This window comes from Chiroxiphia lanceolata, chromosome 3 (genome assembly GCF_009829145.1).
Source record: "Chiroxiphia lanceolata isolate bChiLan1 chromosome 3, bChiLan1.pri, whole genome shotgun sequence".
NCBI classification, from domain to species: domain Eukaryota; kingdom Metazoa; phylum Chordata; class Aves; order Passeriformes; family Pipridae; genus Chiroxiphia; species Chiroxiphia lanceolata.
In genome coordinates, this window is record NC_045639.1 from 111,764,137 (window position 1) to 111,782,244 (window position 18,108).

Below are 18,108 nucleotides of genomic sequence, written 5' to 3' on the forward strand. Positions count from 1 at the left end.
TGGGATGATTGATGTAAATTATATGCTATGTAGGGGGAAAATAAAATCTTTTTCTGACTTTTTATGTTCTGCAGAGAAATAAAAAGTGAAAACAAATGACAGAGAAAATCAGGCTTATTCAAAGTGAAACTTTGTAAGCATTATGGTTTGAGCAGACTCCAGCTTGTAAAAGTGCTGAGATAGTTTATAATGACCTTGTGATCTGAAAGGTGACCTGGAAAGGGGAAACAATTTTGTATGTGTCCTTTTTTGGTTCTGTACAATGCATAACAAAAACCTGATCAGGTTTTTTTCCTCTCTGTGAAGTATTGTAAGAATTCAGACCCAAGCAGGGAGCAGCCTCTGCACTTTTACGAGCTAGAGAAAGGCACACTACTAGAAAGGACACCTCACTCCTCTTTCCTCCTGTCTTCTGGCAGATTTTCTTGTATTGATTTCAGATTTCATAGCCAGTAGGTATCTATCTTGCCCAATTATTCTGCCAGGAGTTATTACCTACAGAAGTTGCAACAGGGGGAATGTTCTTTCATCAGTCCAGCTCATCACTGGGCAGCAGCTTCAGTCCCTTCTGAACTGGTAACCTCTCACTGCAGGCAAAAGGGTTCTGCACAGCAACACAGTTTGTCAGAAAATATTTCTGTCAGTGCTTTTTCAGGCACCTCACCAAGTCACACTGCCTCTTTCCAAGCTCCTGGAAGTTATGTAGTTCACAGTGGACATGTTTAACCACATTATCCTAGTAATCCCCTTATTAAAATTACTATATGGAACTGGCATATTAATTTCTCTATTTGTCTATGTTTTCATACTAGTCTGTCCTACCAGTTCTGATATACATGAAACTATGCATAGAAATCTCAGCAATATGCTGCCTTGCCTTCCTCAGTTTAATATAAAGTTTTGACAAATCATAGAATTTGGCTAAAAACTTGAGTTGCCTTGAGTTTTTGTGCAGTACCTTTCACAACTTGACAGAACGCTTTGATTCTCCTTTTGGCCAGGATGCTCATCAGTAACCCTGCTTTGGCTGGGGTTGCCCAGATATTTTAAAATGCCTAACAGGAAGGAATAGTTTAGTCCATCCTCCTCGCAGCACTCACTACACTTTGCAGTGCAGGCAAGAATCAGCAGCATAAGGCCTCTCGTTCTCTAGGATAATATCTTGGTGTTTTGCCCTGTTGCTGTCAGTGCTCGGGTTGGTATCAGCTTTACTTCCATAATCGTAAGCAGCAGCAGAAGGGAGGGAGGCTGGCAGCACTTGGCAGCCAGCCACAGAATCACCTCGTCTTTCTGAAGCTGATGTGGGAGGTGGGAACAGGGAGGAAGCAACGCAGAGGGGACTGGCAGAGTGTTTATACGAAGTTGTAAGAAGGACGGGGAGTGAATGGTAGCCAAAAAAAAAAAAAACAACCTGAGAGTAGCAGAAGGAAGCTAAGAGACAAAGACAGAAAATAAGACAGCTTTGTAATAAACTGGAATTCAGATAGTCCCTGGAGTGTTAAGATCATTGCAGTGGTTACTAGAGCTTTCTTTTTCTTCTTTTTCTTATCCTCCACTCCCTTCCCCCCGCCCAAAAAAAGAAGTAAAATACTAAGATTTGCATAAAATTATGAAGTCTCTATGATGTCAGTTTCTTAGAATGAGTCCTAGGAGAAATTATATGAATCCTGTTCTGTGGGTAGGCAGGAATTTGAATTGAGACGGACTGAGAAGGTCAAAGAAGAAGACAGAGCATAACTTTGGAATTTATACACCCTGCAAACTTTCAAGAAAAGTGAGATTTTTGGTGGTGAAAAAAGCACTAACAGTTATTCCATTTACCTCTATTGGTTCCACTTATTAATTCCAGTTTATACCATGGTGCACTTCAGCCTGTCTCCTAACAAACCTGCATGTGATGAGCAAAAAGACCAAACTAAACTCACAGAAACCTACAGTTAGGAGGTGTCGAAGGAAGAAAAGGTTTGAAAGGAGAAAGGAAGGGTTAAAAGATGAAAGGAAAGGTGGGTTAATGCTCCAGCTCACCTAGTCATGCCCTTTCCCATCAACCTATTGAGCTGACAGGACATAGGAAGAAGAAAGCCACCATTGCTAGGAATCAGAGGAAAACAGATATACCTCAACGCCTTTCATCATCCCAGCATAGAACAGTGTATTTAATCTGGAAGGGACCTACAATGATCATCCTGTCCAACTGCCTGACCATGTCAAGGACGACCAGAAGTTAAAGCAAATTGTTAAGGGTATTGTCTAAATGCCTCTTATACACTGACATGTGTGGAGCATCGGCCACCTCTCCAGAAGGCTGTTCCAGTGTTTGACCACTCTCTCAGTAAAGACATGCTTCCTAATGTCCAGTCTAAACCTCCCTGGCACAGCTTTGAAGAACTAATGGTACGGTTGAAGTAGTACAACTTGGTACGCCACAGCAAGGATCCAGTGGTATTTGCAAGGCTAAAGACAAACCAGGATTGCTGTTGCTCACACTGTGCTATTTTTGAACACCTGTACAGGGCTGTAGCTGCAGAGATGAGGGCGGGCTGGCACCTGTGCTGAGGTCAGACACCTGTGTAAGCCCACACCTCCCTCCTGAGGGGGATCCAGGCGCCTCTTCCCAAAATCCCCCAGATTTTGGCACTCACAGTAGCCCTGGAGCTCTTCCCACTGCCGTCCAGCACTGCCCAGCGCTGACAGGGAAGGAAGGGGTGGCCATGGCCCATTGGGCAGCACCTGCAACAACCATCCCTGGGGGTGTTCAAGGAAAGACTGGACTTGGCACTTAGTACCATGGTCTAGTTGACAGGGTGGTGGTTAGTCATAGGTTGGACTAGATGATCTCAGATGCCTTTTCCAACCAAAGGGATTCTGTGATCCACAGAATTCTTAGGGTATACTGAGTTGGAAGGGACCCACAAGGATCAAGTCCAACTCTTAAGTAAATAGCCCATACAGGGATTAACCCACAACCTTGGTGTTATTGGTACCAGGGTCACCTGCAGCAGGTGACGTAGGAACACATCCAGGTGGGTTTGGAATGCCTCCGGAGAGGGAGATTCCATGACCTCCCTGGGCAACCTGTTCCGGTGCTCTGCCAGCCTCACTGCAAAGAAGTTCGTCCTCATGTTGAGGTGAAATATCGTGCGTTTTTAGATTACAGCCACTGCTCCTCGTCCTGTCATTGGGCACCACCAAAAAGAGCCTGGCACCATCCTCTACTCACCCGCCTTTGAGATACTTATATGCATTAATGATCCTGCGATTCTGTGAGGGGCGGGCTGAGGGGAGCGGCTGAGGAGAGAGTTGAGCCGAAGGGAGCAGCTGAGGTGAGCGGCTCAGGGGAACACCGGCAGCGGCGGCGGCAGGACGCGGTGGCGGCCCCGCCCGCCCCGGCTCCTCCCCGCGCCCTGGGAGGCGCCGCCGCCTTCCATGTGCGGGGCGGCCGCTGTGGCGGAACCGGCTCCTCCCCGGCGCGGGCGGCGCCATTTTACCCCCCCTCCCTCCCTGCCTGCCTCGGCGGCCGTGGCGGCGGTGGGCGGCGGGAACAGCGCGAAGCTGCTGCTGCTTTCCGTCCCCCTCGTTTTCTCGCCTCGGTCCAGGCGAGAAGGAAAGACCGAGGTTCAGTTCCTGCCCCTCGTTCTCCCCTCTCGGCTCTCTGCACACGGGGTGGGGGGACCGGGCACCACAAGCTGCTCCCACCCTCCTCCCATCCTTCCTCCCCTGCACATCTCAGCTGCCTCCTCCTCCTCCTCCATCCATCCATCCATCCTTCCCCGGGGGTGAGCCTTTGAGTGAGTCACCAGCGAGGGCACGCTGTTAGGCAGTGTGTTGCTGTTAATTAACTTGGCGAGGCTGCTCGTTGTTGGGGCCTTCAGGAGCATTAACGGGGCGGTTCCTGCCCGCGGTACCTGCGGGGCGCGGGGGGGGGGCCGGGGCGCGGGATTCTCTGGTGTCCTTGGGTGGTGTTACATCAGGCCCTGCCCTGCTTGGTTTGTCGTCATGCAGCTAATCTGGAAGGTGTTTCTAGGACTTCTTTTTAATTTTATTTTTTTTTTAAATATTCTTAACATTATGTGAGAGTGGCCAGGCTTTGGCCTGCAGTACGCTGCAAGTTGTTAATTTCTTCGTGTCACTCTGATGCTATGAAGTGTTACTAGTTTGTAATTTTTGCCTACAGGAAGTGGATTTTATTCATTTTGCCCAAACAGTTGTGGTGGTTTATTAATTGTAATTCTATGTATTTGGCTGTTCCTTCTTAATGTGAAGTGTTGGATACATGCACTGATGCCCTAAATTGATGTAACTCCTCATATTTCAGAATGTTTACTTAAGGTCTATGGTATTCCTTACAGAAATTATTAGTCCTCTCAGAAATTAATGGTAAATGCTAAAAAACCTAGGAATAACAGTCCAGAAGCATATTTCCCTATGTTAGCTTTAAGTGATTTTTCCACTCACTGTGTTTCTATACCTCCTATGTACAGATCAACTGCTTCTAAATTCCTAGAAATTACACAAATGGATGCTTTGTAGTTGATGAATGCAAAACACAATATACATGCAGAACATATATTACTGTGTGTGTGAAGGGGAGGCAGGAACCTGATGTTGTGGGCAACCAAGTTTGCTGTATGGCATTAGTGCTAATGATTTATTGTGAGACATTTGATTTCTTACGAGTGAATCTGTTTCAAGGTTTGCAGCAGTGTTGGTGATACGCTTACATTTTCTTTTGAAGTCTTTGATCTAACTCCCACATCATTCTCTTGATACAGGCCTTGCTTTCCCTTTGGCTTAAGGCAGCAGTGCTTACTTGGCGGGATACAGTGCACCCTCCCTCTCTCTCTTTTTGCATATCTTTCTTCAGTGCTGGCCAGATCCAAGTGGTGTGGAAGGCAGTGTCAGTCCCTCTGTTAACTTCGGTGGACTTTGCACAGGCCCGTATTTGCATGTTACTAATATGCAAATCACATTTTGTTTTATTTTGGTTCCTTTTCTCCCGTATATTGTTGCCATGTAGGTGGAAATGTTGATATTAAAAGTAGCATTTCCAACTCTAACAGTTTTTCTGAAAGCCTCATCTCTGCTTGTGAAAGTTTGAAAAAGTTTTCAGTTAGAGAAAGAAATTCTTAGCTGTGATGTTCTGAAGAAAAGCTTGAGGTCTTGCCAAAATATGCTAAAAAGGCAGGAGGAAGAACTCCAAGTCATGTCTCTGAGAAGTAAACAACAAATCCTTCAGTGCATCAGTGGCATTTTACTTGTGGCTTTAAAATACATGGATTTGGAGACATTACTTAAAGTTTAAAAAAATTCAGTAGCATTTAGATTATTTGCTGAGCCTCTGAGTATCATAACCAGCTGAATTACTCTCATGGGCTCAATTCTGAGTAGCACAGAATGGGGCTGGGATTTGATTAGTCAATTAGTAACTTGTCAGTGTAAGCAAACTGTAATTTAGCAAGCTACAAGTGTTTTAAGAATTGCCTACATATAATAGTGTAGAGCAACAGTGAGTATTGTTCACCTTGTTAGTGCTGCTCTGATGTGATGCCCTCGGGCTGTGAGACCAGCTAGACAGTGTCTTTCTAGGTCATCACTGCAAGAGTGTTCTGAGGCATGAGGCCAAACCCAAGCAGTGTATAATTATACCATAGAAACTAATTGACTTAATGCTCTTGTTGCAATTGTGAAATATCCAAATGTGTAGATACCCAAGTGTGTGCAGAGAAGGAAACTAGTCAGGCCTCTGCTCTCATGGAACGAGTCAGTGGTGAGTCAGTTATGAGCTTATCTGGAGCTGATCAGAGAAACTGCCTGTCAGAGGTTCTGAAAATGGTATTGATTTGGTCTGTAATCTGTGTTTCAGATACTTGGCACTCACAGTGCTGCAGGGAGTCCTTACTAATTTGAAGTAACCTTAGTAAGTGCTCTTTTGCAAGCTAACACTGGTGAAACTTCTATTTATAAATAATCTTTGGCTCTTCTCTATCCCTGTATTTTGCATACGTTTGAAGTATTGCATTTGATGACAATCAGACTTTCACGGAGTCAGCTGCAAAGTTTCTAGTTCACACAGCTCCTTAAACTGTCACAGAAGTAACAGTAATGGAAAAAGAGGTCAGGAGCTTGCATGGAAGAGGTGATTTCCAGTAGGCTTTTGCTGAAATGTTTTATTGAAAACACACATTTTTCTTTGCTACTTAAGCACGTGGTTTTTAAAAGCACTTAACATTGAAGAGCTATATTGATAATTTTTATGATTTATTTGAGAGATTATAGCAAGAATTAAGCCAGTTCCTAAGTATACCTGGGGAAAATGTCTATTTTTGACTGAACAGGAATACATTTTAATAGGCACTTATTGGACATCACCTGTGACTGAGATCTCTGGAAAGGGTTGGTGGGCCTGAATGTTACTGACATACTGTTAGACCTGCTTTTTAAGAGCTAATTTTTGTGCTTGCAACTTACATTTTAAAGCCATGGCTGTTCTTTCTGTAGTTTTCCTTGTATTAGCTGTTGTGCAAATGAACAACAGAGGCAGACATTTTCTCCTCTAGAGAATTTCTACTTTTGATGGCTAGCACTGATTTCTGAATAGAGAGGAACAGGTCAACAACAAGAATTAGGAGAAATTTTGTATAATCTCACCTATGTATCTGGCTGCTTGTTTTTGATGAGACATTTTGGATAGATACATCGATGCCCTACCTTGATGGTATTCCTGATATGGCAGAATATTCAATTAAAGTTAGGGTGGTACTATATATTAAGAAATTATTTTAATTGCATTTCAAATAGTGAACCAAACACAGAGTGATGTGAAAAGAGAAGGATCAATGTGAGCAGTGTAATAGATTGAGAAGATAATGCCAGCTTGAAAGGAGATAAAGGCAGGTGAAGGTTTAGAGAGAGAAATTATACTGAGGAAAATATAGTTTAAGGCTAATGGTGACTTGGCTGTGCTTTGTAGAAAATCTACCTGTGTTAGCAAAACCTTAAACTTTAAGTTACTTTAGATGGAACTAAAGGTAGATGGGAACCATTGTTGGCAAATGAGCAGTAAAGCATATTGGCAGAACTAATTTGACCTTTGCATATAAATGTTTTGTGTTTTACTTGTCAGAATAAGCAAAATACTGAGCAAGTCATGATTTGGGGCCTGTTCATCTTTGCATGCTGGAGTCAAGTGTGCAAGTCCCTGGTGACTTGAAGGTGTTCTTTATCACCAGACCTGTGCTTGCTTCACTGAAAATTGTCAGTGGTTCCCACAGGAAGATCATGGTTGCTAAATTGCATCTCTATACAATTATTAAATAATTAGTATGGAAAGTTGAGAGTACTAATGTTTTATGAAAAAACAATTGCTGGTCCAAATAAAGTTATGGTTATAGGAGCCAGCTCCTGAAGGCTGTGGGAACTTTGCCGTTAGTTACAGGTTGTCTGGTCTTTACACTGTTTTGTTAAAGCATTTAACAAAATAAAGGAAAGAAAATAATTGATGTTTAATTTGCAGTGCCATTAACTGCCAGATGTGGCACAGAGCAAAAAGTGTGCATGTTCAGTTCAGAGGGAGATGGGCATATACGTTAGATTAATTTTCCCTACTTTCTTCTTAAAAATAAATATATCACTTCTGGGGAAGGACAGAGCTCTGATTAGACTGGAGCTTGAAATACTGAGAGAAGTGTTTGTAAACATCTCCAGATGTGGAGGCAGAGCTCTCATGTAAGATTGTGCTGTGTGTTTCCCAGTCTCAAGTAAAACAGTCACATCTGTATATTAGTATTCTTTCAGTAGTCCAGACCATTCTGTGGTCTGTTTCAGAAGAAGCTTAAATAATTGTTCTGTCTAGCTTATGGGTGGACAAATAATAGCTTAAAATATGCAGAGTAATTTCAAGTAAAACAGCAGTCGTTACACACAGTGAAGTCAGAAGGGTATATTTTAGTCTGAGGTTGGTTAGTGACTTTTCTTTCCCAGCTAAGTCAGTGAGAGCATTGTGCTTGTTCACTGCTTTCATTTCAGGTCTTCAGTAAAATTAATGCACAAAGATACATTATGAAATGTAGAAATGAACGTGAAGGATTATTTTATCTCCAGGGATGTTGAACAGTTTTAAAATCATTAAGATGCATGTTATTCTTTGGACCAAAATCTATGCCTACTTGTATTAGTAAATTTGTTTTTCCCTTTGTTATCAGCCATGCATGTTTCTTCTGTAACTTCTCCATGGGAATGAATGACTGAGTTGCCTTTTAAATGGAAAGGGGGGAATGATGTTCAGTTGTGTTCCTTGTATTCGTGTGGGCTTTTCAAGCGTGTTTTGTTCCAAGAAAGAGTGTCACAGTTAAAGATGAGATGCTTATTTGTCTGGGTGGTGAAAGCTGGGCTGGGCATTGACAGCTATAAGATGATTTTTTCTTTTTGATATTCACTTTAAAATAAAACTACCATAAGCAACTAGTCTATGAAGCAATAAATGGAAGCAGCAGCAGCAGCAGATGTAATGTGTTATCCTTAGCATGAATAGTGCATGCATTTCGCTTTGTGATACTTTGTTAATTAATTAAAAATTAAAGCAAGCTGAGATTGCATCCCCAGCTTTGAACAATATTCTTGTGTGCAGACCTGGTGCAGATGTGTCACTACCCGCCCACAGATTGCTCCTAATCCTAGATTTGGTCTGACTGTTCCCTGAAAGTTTGGGCCTTTGCTTTATCTACTTGGCTTTTGAAGGGGTGGTGTTTAGGAAGTATGGAAGTTATTCATCCTATTGCCTGTAAGCAAAGCCATTTCTTAATTGTTGCACAAAAAAGCTGATTTTTTTTTTTTTTAACCTGGGCAGGCTTGAGGATGATAAACTAGTTTCATTATATACTTGGAATTATTAATTTGTTGTAAAATTCAGACCATCCATGCCCTGTGCATATCTGTGACCCTTTAGAGTGTTTCCAGTTCCAGCCTACTTGAACAGCTCAGGAGAACTTAAGGACTTGGTGTTTTCATTTTTGCTTTTCCCATATTACTGGGAGAGTGGGTGATAAGCAAAACAATATATGTACTCACGCATTTGGTAATTAATTATTGGTGTTTTGTTTAACCTTCTCTTATTTTTTCATAATTTTGAGTGCACACACAGAAATCTGGTCTTGCACATGTTCAACAGGGTTTGTGGCTGTGTTTTTGTTTTTTAAAAGAAATGCACTAAAAAAAAATAATCTGTATTTCCTGTATTTAATTAAGTTGTTACATCTCCAGTTCCAGAACTGTTACTTTACACTCTTGTCAGCTGGTGAGGCCATGCATTTAGTGAAATACTCAGTGGCAGCAGACTAGTTAATCTAATTACTCTGAAGTAAAGGGTGTGAAAACAAAAGCATTAATTTTAATTTTGTGTTAATTCATAGTCGTCTTGGCCTTTATTTCTTTCCTGTTTTGTTTGGGTTTATATAAATGAAAATTTGTCAGTCTGTAAATTTTTGCATGATTTCAGTTTATATGCAAAATGTGTTTATGAAAGGCAAGAGAAGAGGACTGATGTGATAACTACATTAGATGTATGTTTATGAATTAAGTCATTGTGATGGTAACTTCTGCTCTGTGTTATTCAGTGCAAAAAGTTATGCAAGGACAGTGCTGGGTTTTTTTTTTTTGGTAATTCTGCACCTTTGTTGGCCTACCTGTGCAAACCCACTTTTGTTTTAAACAGACTCAGTTTAGACTTAGGTGTTTCCTTTTGGTGAAATGACAGTTGTTATTACTATTAATGTTTGTTCTTCCTGAGTGAGTTTAGGTCACTCAAACTGTGTGTTTAGAGGACTTTCTCTAGTGATTGTTTGGATGCACTTTTCTCTTGGATCTTCATGTGACATTTTCTTGGATCTTCATGTGACATTTTCTTGGATCTTCATGTGACATTTTGGCAATGGTGGCTAGTGAAAGTATTTTGAAAGCAATATTTCTTGAAAGCAATATTTCAAGAGACTTGTTAGCTGTGTATATGTTGTTATGCCTGGAGAAGAGAAGGCTCTGAGGAGACCTCACAGCACCTTCCAGTACCTGAAAGGGCTCTGAGAGAGCTTGGGAGGGACTTTGGACAAGGGTGTGTGATGATGGGATAAGAGGGAATGGCTTTAAACTTAAGGAGAGTAGGATTGTATATATGGGGAAGAAGTTCTTTGCTGTGAGGATGGTGAGACACTGGCACAGGTTGCCCAGAGAAGCTGTGGCTGCACAATCCCTGAAGTGTTCAAGGCCAGGCTGGGCGGGGCTGGGAGCAACTTTGGAGCGATAAGGTGTCCCTGTCCATAGCAGGGGGGGTTGGAATGAAGTCATCTTTAAGATCTCTTCCAACCTAAACTGTTCTATGACGCTATTTCTCTCTCTCTTTCCCTGTCTCTCTGTGTATATATATATGTATGTTAAGGCTGCTTTATGTATGTCCCAAATAATATGAGTCAGCTTGCAGATTTTGTGAATTACTGTTATTGGCTAAATGTATAGCCTGTATATTAAATTCACGTTTTAGGAGCAGTGGAATTTCAATTTTTATACATCTCTCAGCTTACTCTTGAATAAGTAGATGGGTTATACAGATATCTCTTGGATTGTAGAAGAGTCAGTGTGAGTTAGTACTACTTGGTTATTTCAGGGTGGATATGGACATGAAGGAGGGCTATGAAATGAAAGTCTACCTGGATGTCTTACTGTGGTGAGAGGGATGGGCCTGAACCTGATGAGAAATGACTTAAAATTTGTTTTCCTCAACTGAGAACTCTTTTGTTCTGCTGATTCATATGGAACAAGTACTGTTTTCTGTTGTGACTTCAGGGTAAAAGACACTGAGATTGCAGAAGATGCTTTAAAATATATTGATGATTATATACACATTTTAATATGCATTTTTAACCATACCCTTGATTGTAATATTTTACTTATGGGAAAAGAATTTATAAAAGCTGGACCTCTTTGGATACAAACTCATAAGTACCAGTCCAGATAGTGTTAATCAGAAGTTATCTTCTTTCTAGAGTTCATGATTAAAATACAGCACACTGAAATAATCTGTGACCTAATCTGAACATCTGAATTCATTTTGTAGAATATGGCAAACAGCTGCATTTCAGTTTGGAGTTAAAACAAATACAGTATATCGACCCATTGAAGATTACTGTAGGCTTTTCAGTTCCATGATAGCTGTACTTATTGAAGAAAATTGATTTGAGAGTGCTTCTGCTTTTGAATGATTTTTTTTTTCTTTTTTTTTTAATGTCCGGAAGAAAGGAAATAGAACATACGGAGGATGGGACTTTGATGTGTAAAGAAGTTAATTATCTAAACCATCAAACAAGATGTGGGCTGTGGAAGTAATTATTGTAAAGGGTCTGATGAAGCCTGACAGGCTGTTGGTTTTTAATGTCAAGAAAATGCTGTACACCTGCTTGATTTGAAAGTTAAATCATTTGGTTGCAATAGGAAGATCAAGTTTTTAGTGAAGTAATAGCCAATAAGCTTTCAACTTTCAAGCCTACGGATACTTACACACATCTCCAGCCCTGGGAGTGTTTTTTAATTAAACTGTTCTTGTCCACTTGGAGGGCAGGAACCTAGGAAAGGATTTACCCCACGACAGGACTTGCATGAATCACAGATCTTACACTATGAGGAGGCAACTGTGGAATTGTCCCAAGGTTTTTGGGAATTTTGGGAGAATGCTTCGTAAGTTAGTAGAAAAGAACCTCATGGATAAAGTAAAATATCTGTTATGGATGGTCAAAGGAAATAGCCATATATATGATACTAAATTATATTAGTTTTAAAAAACCTTAAACTTAAAACCCCCTTTGTATGGTCTTTGTATGCTGTTCAGTTTTTAAACATTTTTTTTTTGTTTTTAAAATTAACTAATTTGACTGTTTAGGTTATATGACTGGTAATTGCTGATTATGACAACACTGAAGCCTAGTGTGTAACTACTCATGTGATTAAAATCAGACTTTACTGAGAGCAAACTTGTGATTAAAGTTACACATGTGCATAAGTGCTTGCAGGATGGGGACCCAAATTAGTATCTGCTTGAAGATGAACAGAAGTCTGTGAAAATCTACTTGAAAGCATTAATAAAAATAAGTAAACTTATGACACCAAGTTGGGTGGGAGTAGGGAGGCTGTACAGAGGGATCTGGACAGGCTGGATCTATCAACCAAGGCCAGTTGTGTGAGGTTCAACAAGGCCAAGTCCTGCACTTTAGTCACAATAACCTCGTGCAGTGCTGGGGGCAGAATGTTTGGAAAGCTGCTTGTTGGAAAAGGCCCTGGGAGTGCTGGTTGGCAGAGGCTGAACGTGAGCCAGCGTGTGCCCAGGTGGCCAAGGAGGCCAATGGCACCTGGCCTGTGTCAGCAATAGGGTGGCAGCAGGACCAGGGCAGTGATCGTCCCCCTGTGCTGGGCACTGCTGGGGCCTCACTTTCAATCCTGGGTTCAGTTTGGGCCCCTCAATACAGGAAAGATGTTGAGGTGCTGAAATGAGTCCAGAGAAGGGCAAAGGAACTGGGGAAGGGTCTGGAGCACAAATCGGATGAGGAGCAGTTGGGAGGGGCTCATCCTGGAGAAAAGGAGACTTGGGGGGACCTTCTTGCCCACTACAACTCCCTGACAGGAAGCTGTAGCAAGGTGGGGATTAGGCTCTTGCCTCGGGTAACAAGTGACAAGTCAAGAGGAAACAGCCTCTAGTTGTGCCAGGGGAGGCTTAGATGGGACATTAGGATGTTTCTTCATGGAGAAGGTGGTCAGGCATTGGGATAGGCTGCCCAGGGAAGTGGTTGAGTTCACCATCCCTCGAGGGGTTTAAAGGACATGGGACATGGTTTACTCATGGACTTGGCAGTGCCAGGTTAATGGTTGGAATCAATGGTTTTAAAGGTATTTTCCAACTTAAACCATTCTATGACTCTGTCTAAAGCATGAACGTCTTATTTTTCGTCCTTTGTCCAACTGCTCTTGTGTCATTAGCCTTTCAAAGCACACGTTACTTTTTGAAGGTATCTTATGAGTTGTATTTAGACTATTATAAGTTTTCTTCAACCAAAGCAGAATATTTGGGATTGATTGCAATGCTTTTAATGACATTTAATACAAATCTGGTCCTGTACTTTAAGATAGATTACTTTTCTAAAAAGCAATCTTAACCTTTGAACTTTAAAATGGAGAAAGGTAAGATCTCTTACAGCACAGCAAACTATATCAACATATAGCTTTTATTGTCATTACTACTGCTACAACTAATAGTACAAGAAATGAGCAGTGCAACTCAACTGTTACTAGTGTGCAACAAGCTAGAAGAGGAAGAAATGTAGTCTCCTTTATCAGGAGACTTACACAATGTGGAGGGTTTTTTTTAAAACATTAAGGGAAAAATGAAACTCCCTTTTACATATTTATGGAGTTTTCCATAATTCACTTTTGCCTAGTCAGTGTTTTAGTAAATTAAGTATTTTTTAAAATAAAATAGTTCAAAGGCGTTTGACTTGCATATTATTAAAGAGGAAAATGTAAATGCACTAACTTCTTCATAGAATAAGAGTAAAATTATACTGCATTTGGTTTGGAGTTTTTGAATGAGAAATTTATATAGAAAAGCTGTAATCTATTTTGAATAAGTGTAGTCCCTTCAGTCCTATAAGTATCATGGTGTTCAAGTCTTACTCTTTTTAAGGCATTTCCATTTTTAAGGTTTTAAGTAGTGTGTGTACATAAAGCTGGTGTTTTAGAAAGGAAGGTTGTGATGTCTGTGCTCATTAAGTTTTAGCTTTTTCTGAGAATCTCTTTTGCTCCTGTGAGTTCAGTGGAGATGGTATGGGTGTGATTCACGAATGATGAGAATACTGCAGGAATATAAGAGGATGGTTTGGGTAGCAAGATACTGGTGCCTGTGAGTTCCATCTATTCCAGAATAGCGGTGTTTTTGTCTTAATGCTTCTCCACTGGTGCTCCTAGAATACCTCTAATTGGTATTTCAGAAATAGTGCACGTTTCCAACACTTTGCTTACTGTAAATATCAACTCTTACATTTTCTGCAGTGTCTCACAGGGGATTCTTTTTGCATGCAGAACCTTTGCCTGCAATTCTACCCCAATAGCTTTTATTCCCTTCTGAATATGTAGTGTGAAACCTACGTGGAAATGAAATACAAGTATTAAGTGCTGTTATTTCTTTGTTTACTCAGATGAGCAGCACTGTGGCCAGCCCAATGTCAACAGTTGTCTCTTCGAGCAGTGGAAGAAAGTCGACCAGCTTTACTCCTGAATTGCAGAGTATGATGTGAGTAACCAGTCAGAATATCTGCTAACATCTGCCTTGTGTATTCATCTTTCAGATGGTTTCTTAGAATGTGTAAATAAGGGTGATGAGGGGAAAAAAGAGCGGGTATTAGTGATGGAGCTGTTAGTATTTTACTTCTGATTTGTAAAACATTCAGAGGTGACTTGGAGAAATAAAAACCACACCCTCTCCTGAAAGGAGAGAAAATGCTGCTGAGTAAAGAAATGCATTTTTAATGTAAACTATAGAAGTTTTTAGAGACCTATATTTCTCAGTCCTTCATCAAAGAAAGCTAAGCTTTCTGTTGTCATATATACTTTTGCAAAGAAATATTTTGTATTAACATCTTTCAGTGCTAATACTGAGATGTAAACTGCTGAGATCATAATATTGCTGATGCAGTTTTGATATGGAATGCTTGGGTTTTAGCAGACAGGAAGTAAAATTGTTAAAAAAATAGGTTATTCTTTTAAATGAACAATGGATTCTTAGAAACCCAGTTCCAGGCTGTGGCATTATATTTTTTTTTTTTAGTTTGTAACTTCTAAAGCCTTGCATGCTGTTTAAACAGGTGGGTTTTGTCAGTCTTAAAGATACTAGCATAATCAGAGGGATTCCTTAGAAGAAGTCTTTATCTTGACTGGTAATCTGCTACACTGGGCTGGCTGCAAATCTTCATTTTGTAGAAAAGCAACAAGTTGATCAGACAGTTTGACCTGACATTACACAGCATTTTCCCCTTTCTATGTGTATCCAAGACACTATGGGGATGGCAAGTAATGGTCTTGTTCCCATGTGGCTTCATGCTCTGATTTATCAAACACTTTAAAGAATATTTCAGCTTAAAACTAAGAGACATCTAACCAGCAAGGCTGCAGATGGGGAGCTGGGCTGCAGGGGCTTGTGTCTAAAGTGCACATTTAAAAAATGTATGATTGTGAATGTAATTTTGGAGCGGAGGGAGAGGATGCGCATTTGGCAGTTGCTGATGTCAGCAGCACATTAAAGGGAGCTTTGCTTTATGAAATCTTGCAGAAGTGTCTTACAGGACTTTTTCCTTTGTTCATTTGTCAGAGTTGAAAATGAAATGGAGAAAGTTAATCCCAGAGTACTGACACGTAAATCCATAGTTTCAAAGGATAGTGGTAATCATTGGCTCTTTTCACTAAAGTCTTGGCTCTGAAATACTGTCCAGAATGTTGTTTGAGATAGGATGAGGTGAAGAAGGATGAACTTAACCATGACTTTTAAACTACTGATATTTACTTGGAGGATCTTTACTTTTCAGTAATCTTGCCAGTATTGAAAAGCTGCTTTTTACTGTGTTGCTGCTTCTTATTTTTTAAATTTTTAATCAGTCATGTGTAAATCAAAATAGTTACAGCATCCACATTCTAACCCATAGATCTATAACTATGTTTTAATGATAGGGACAACTTATTTATTAAAATTACAGATATTTCCTGCATGTTACCATGATACTTTACTTTAGGTCATGAATTGTTGAATCATCTATTAATTTACTTGCATGTGGCTTTTAATATATTACCTTTGTGAGTTATCATTTTTGGGTAGTCTTATCTGAAATGTTCTACTCTCTTCCTTCCTGTTTCCATTATGATAGAGCTAAAGATTAGGAGAGGAAGAATGTCAAAGCTTTATTTTTATTTATAAGTATATGAATATTTTTTGTACCAGTTGCCTCCTGTACCCATAAAGAAGTTAAAGTATTTCAAAACTCCATAGATAATAATTTACCGACATAAAGACTGCATTTGGCTTTTTAACGTAATATCTTAGTATTGCTGCATCATATTAGAAATGCTCTTTGCTTTTCCTTCTTTTTTACTTGTGAAGGGGTTCATTTAGGACCAGAAAGGTGTCTTAGGTCACTTCAGGCTACATTAGCACTATGGTTTTTTTGTTTCAGTTACGGGCATGACAGTGTTAAATAAGAAAAATGGTAGATCTTCTCCACATCCTGTGCCAAGTCCCTCACCTGCCGTGCACTCACACTCAGCCTGTTCCTACTAGTTCCCTCTGGTTTCTTGTTGCTGCTTTTAGGAGATACAGGATTTTAGGCAGGTAGAATGGTGGTGAGAACAACTCTGCCTTGCTTTTAGTCACATGTAGATTCACCTTCACTGTGGTGTAGGAATTTCTGATCTGAATTGCTAAGTGGGCAGTAGATACCTAAGGAGTTACTTGCCACTCTGAAATTCCATGAAGAGTTCCCTTTTCAAAAACGAAGATGCAATTTGTTTTCAGTTCAATGTCCTTAAGAGACTGTTGTCCAGTGGAGCATGGGATACATTCCACTGAAGTATTTTTCAGTTTAATGTAAATGGGATACTGTTTTTTTTTTGTTTTTTTTTTTTGGTGTGTGTTGAATCATCTAAAGTAGATGAGTATGTTGTTACAAACCCAATGTTCTGCTGTATCGAGTTCTCTTCAGGTACAACAAGATCAGTGGTCTCCTTCAAGAGAATTCTTTTTGGTTATTGTTCACATCTATTAAAGTGATCTACACTGAAAAATATGAGTGTTGTTCTTGGTGGAGAAAATAACTGTAACTGTGCTTTAAAGACAAAACAGCAGCCCAGAAGTTCAGAGTCGCAGCCCGTGCATCAATTTGGATCAGTGTCTGGGGAGCCTGGATTTTACTGAATTGTGGACTTCCTGATAAAGTATTTTGAAACTGCCTTCCCCGCCAGTGTACACATGATTCTGTCAGAACGTAGAAGTTATTGTTGGCCATAGAAATGGAAGGAATAGACATTTTCCTTTTGCTTCAGAACTGGTGCAGTTATCCTTTGAAAGCTGTGCAAACAGATCTGCTGTGCTTTAGAGTAACAGTTTTCAAAGCTTTATTAAACCAGCAGGAACTGAAGAAATTCCTTGACTGTGATGAAAACATTGAGAGTTACATTTTTATTGTTTGCTGGGGGGAAAAAAAAAAAGAGATTTTTGAAAATGATAAAGTACCAGGGATGAACTGTGTAGAGAAAAAGAGACAACTGTTTCCTTTGGCCTGGGCCATAAAATGAAGTTGTGCCTTTAAAAGAACTTTCTATGCTCTGACAGAAGCTGACATTTTTTTATAAACTACATGATTTAGGAAGTTAGGGATTCTCCCATTTAGGCAATTTATAACAAAGACATGCTGACATCATAAGATCGTGGGAGATAGTAAAGACTGGAACAGTACAGTTCAAGAAAGGTAACATCACCTTAAAGAAAAGAAAATAGAGGCTGTGTCTGCCTAGTTTGTTATTGTGAAGTTGAGTAGGGTCGCCTATTTCCTGCTGATTGACATCCTTGGGGATTGATCTGAAGAGTGACTTTGTCTTGTCCCACCTTTCTCAACAAAAACTTTTGTGCAGCAAGAGGATGAACTTGTGAGAAATAAATCCTATAGAGACATTAAGTGCTAATCCAGAATGGCATGCCATAGTCTGTGCTGATTTTAAAAATGGGCTGTTGGATTTTAGGGATTTGAAAGGCAGAAGGAACACAGGAAACAGTATTTTTGAAGAAGAATATAGAATCCTGTTATAACCCAGTAGCAAGATCTGTAAATCTGTGGATAAGAATCTCATGGTTGGAAGATGAGATCCTTGATTAGTTTGTAATTTGCAGCACTGAAGTGCTGAGTCAGGGTTTGGTTCCCTGGAGTGCTTAAATTTATGTGTAATGATAAGCTTGTGGTTGATCCTTTTTTAGGTGAGGAGGTTATTCATGTATTACATCTGTTAAATACACTACACCTGGTTTTGAACCACAGCATT

General features: G+C 40.2%; 2 protein-coding genes across 14 annotated transcripts in view; one reads left to right on the forward strand and one right to left on the reverse strand.

The window, feature by feature from the left end:
• Positions 1-18,108, reverse strand: part of RUNX2 (RUNX family transcription factor 2) — a 155,387-nt gene that overhangs the window by 106,237 nt on the left and 31,042 nt on the right. The window lies entirely within an intron of this gene.
• SUPT3H (SPT3 homolog, SAGA and STAGA complex component) overlaps positions 3,102-18,108 on the forward strand; it is a 301,102-nt gene continuing 286,095 nt past the window's right edge. For 8 of the 13 annotated variants that reach the window (XR_004356086.1, XR_004356087.1, XR_004356089.1 and 5 more), the window contains exons 1-2: positions 3,982-4,014; positions 14,226-14,320. Coding sequence is in view for 8 of the 13 variants with exons in the window: in XM_032683165.1 (XP_032539056.1) it covers positions 3,997-4,014; positions 14,226-14,320 (113 nt within the window). In the remaining 5 variants the exon portion in view is untranslated. Of the gene's footprint in view, positions 3,324-3,442; positions 3,616-3,648; positions 3,789-3,874; positions 3,902-3,981; positions 4,015-14,225; positions 14,321-18,108 lie in introns of those variants that run through there. The other 5 variants (XM_032683161.1, XM_032683158.1, XM_032683162.1 and 2 more) reach the window with 5 other exon arrangements.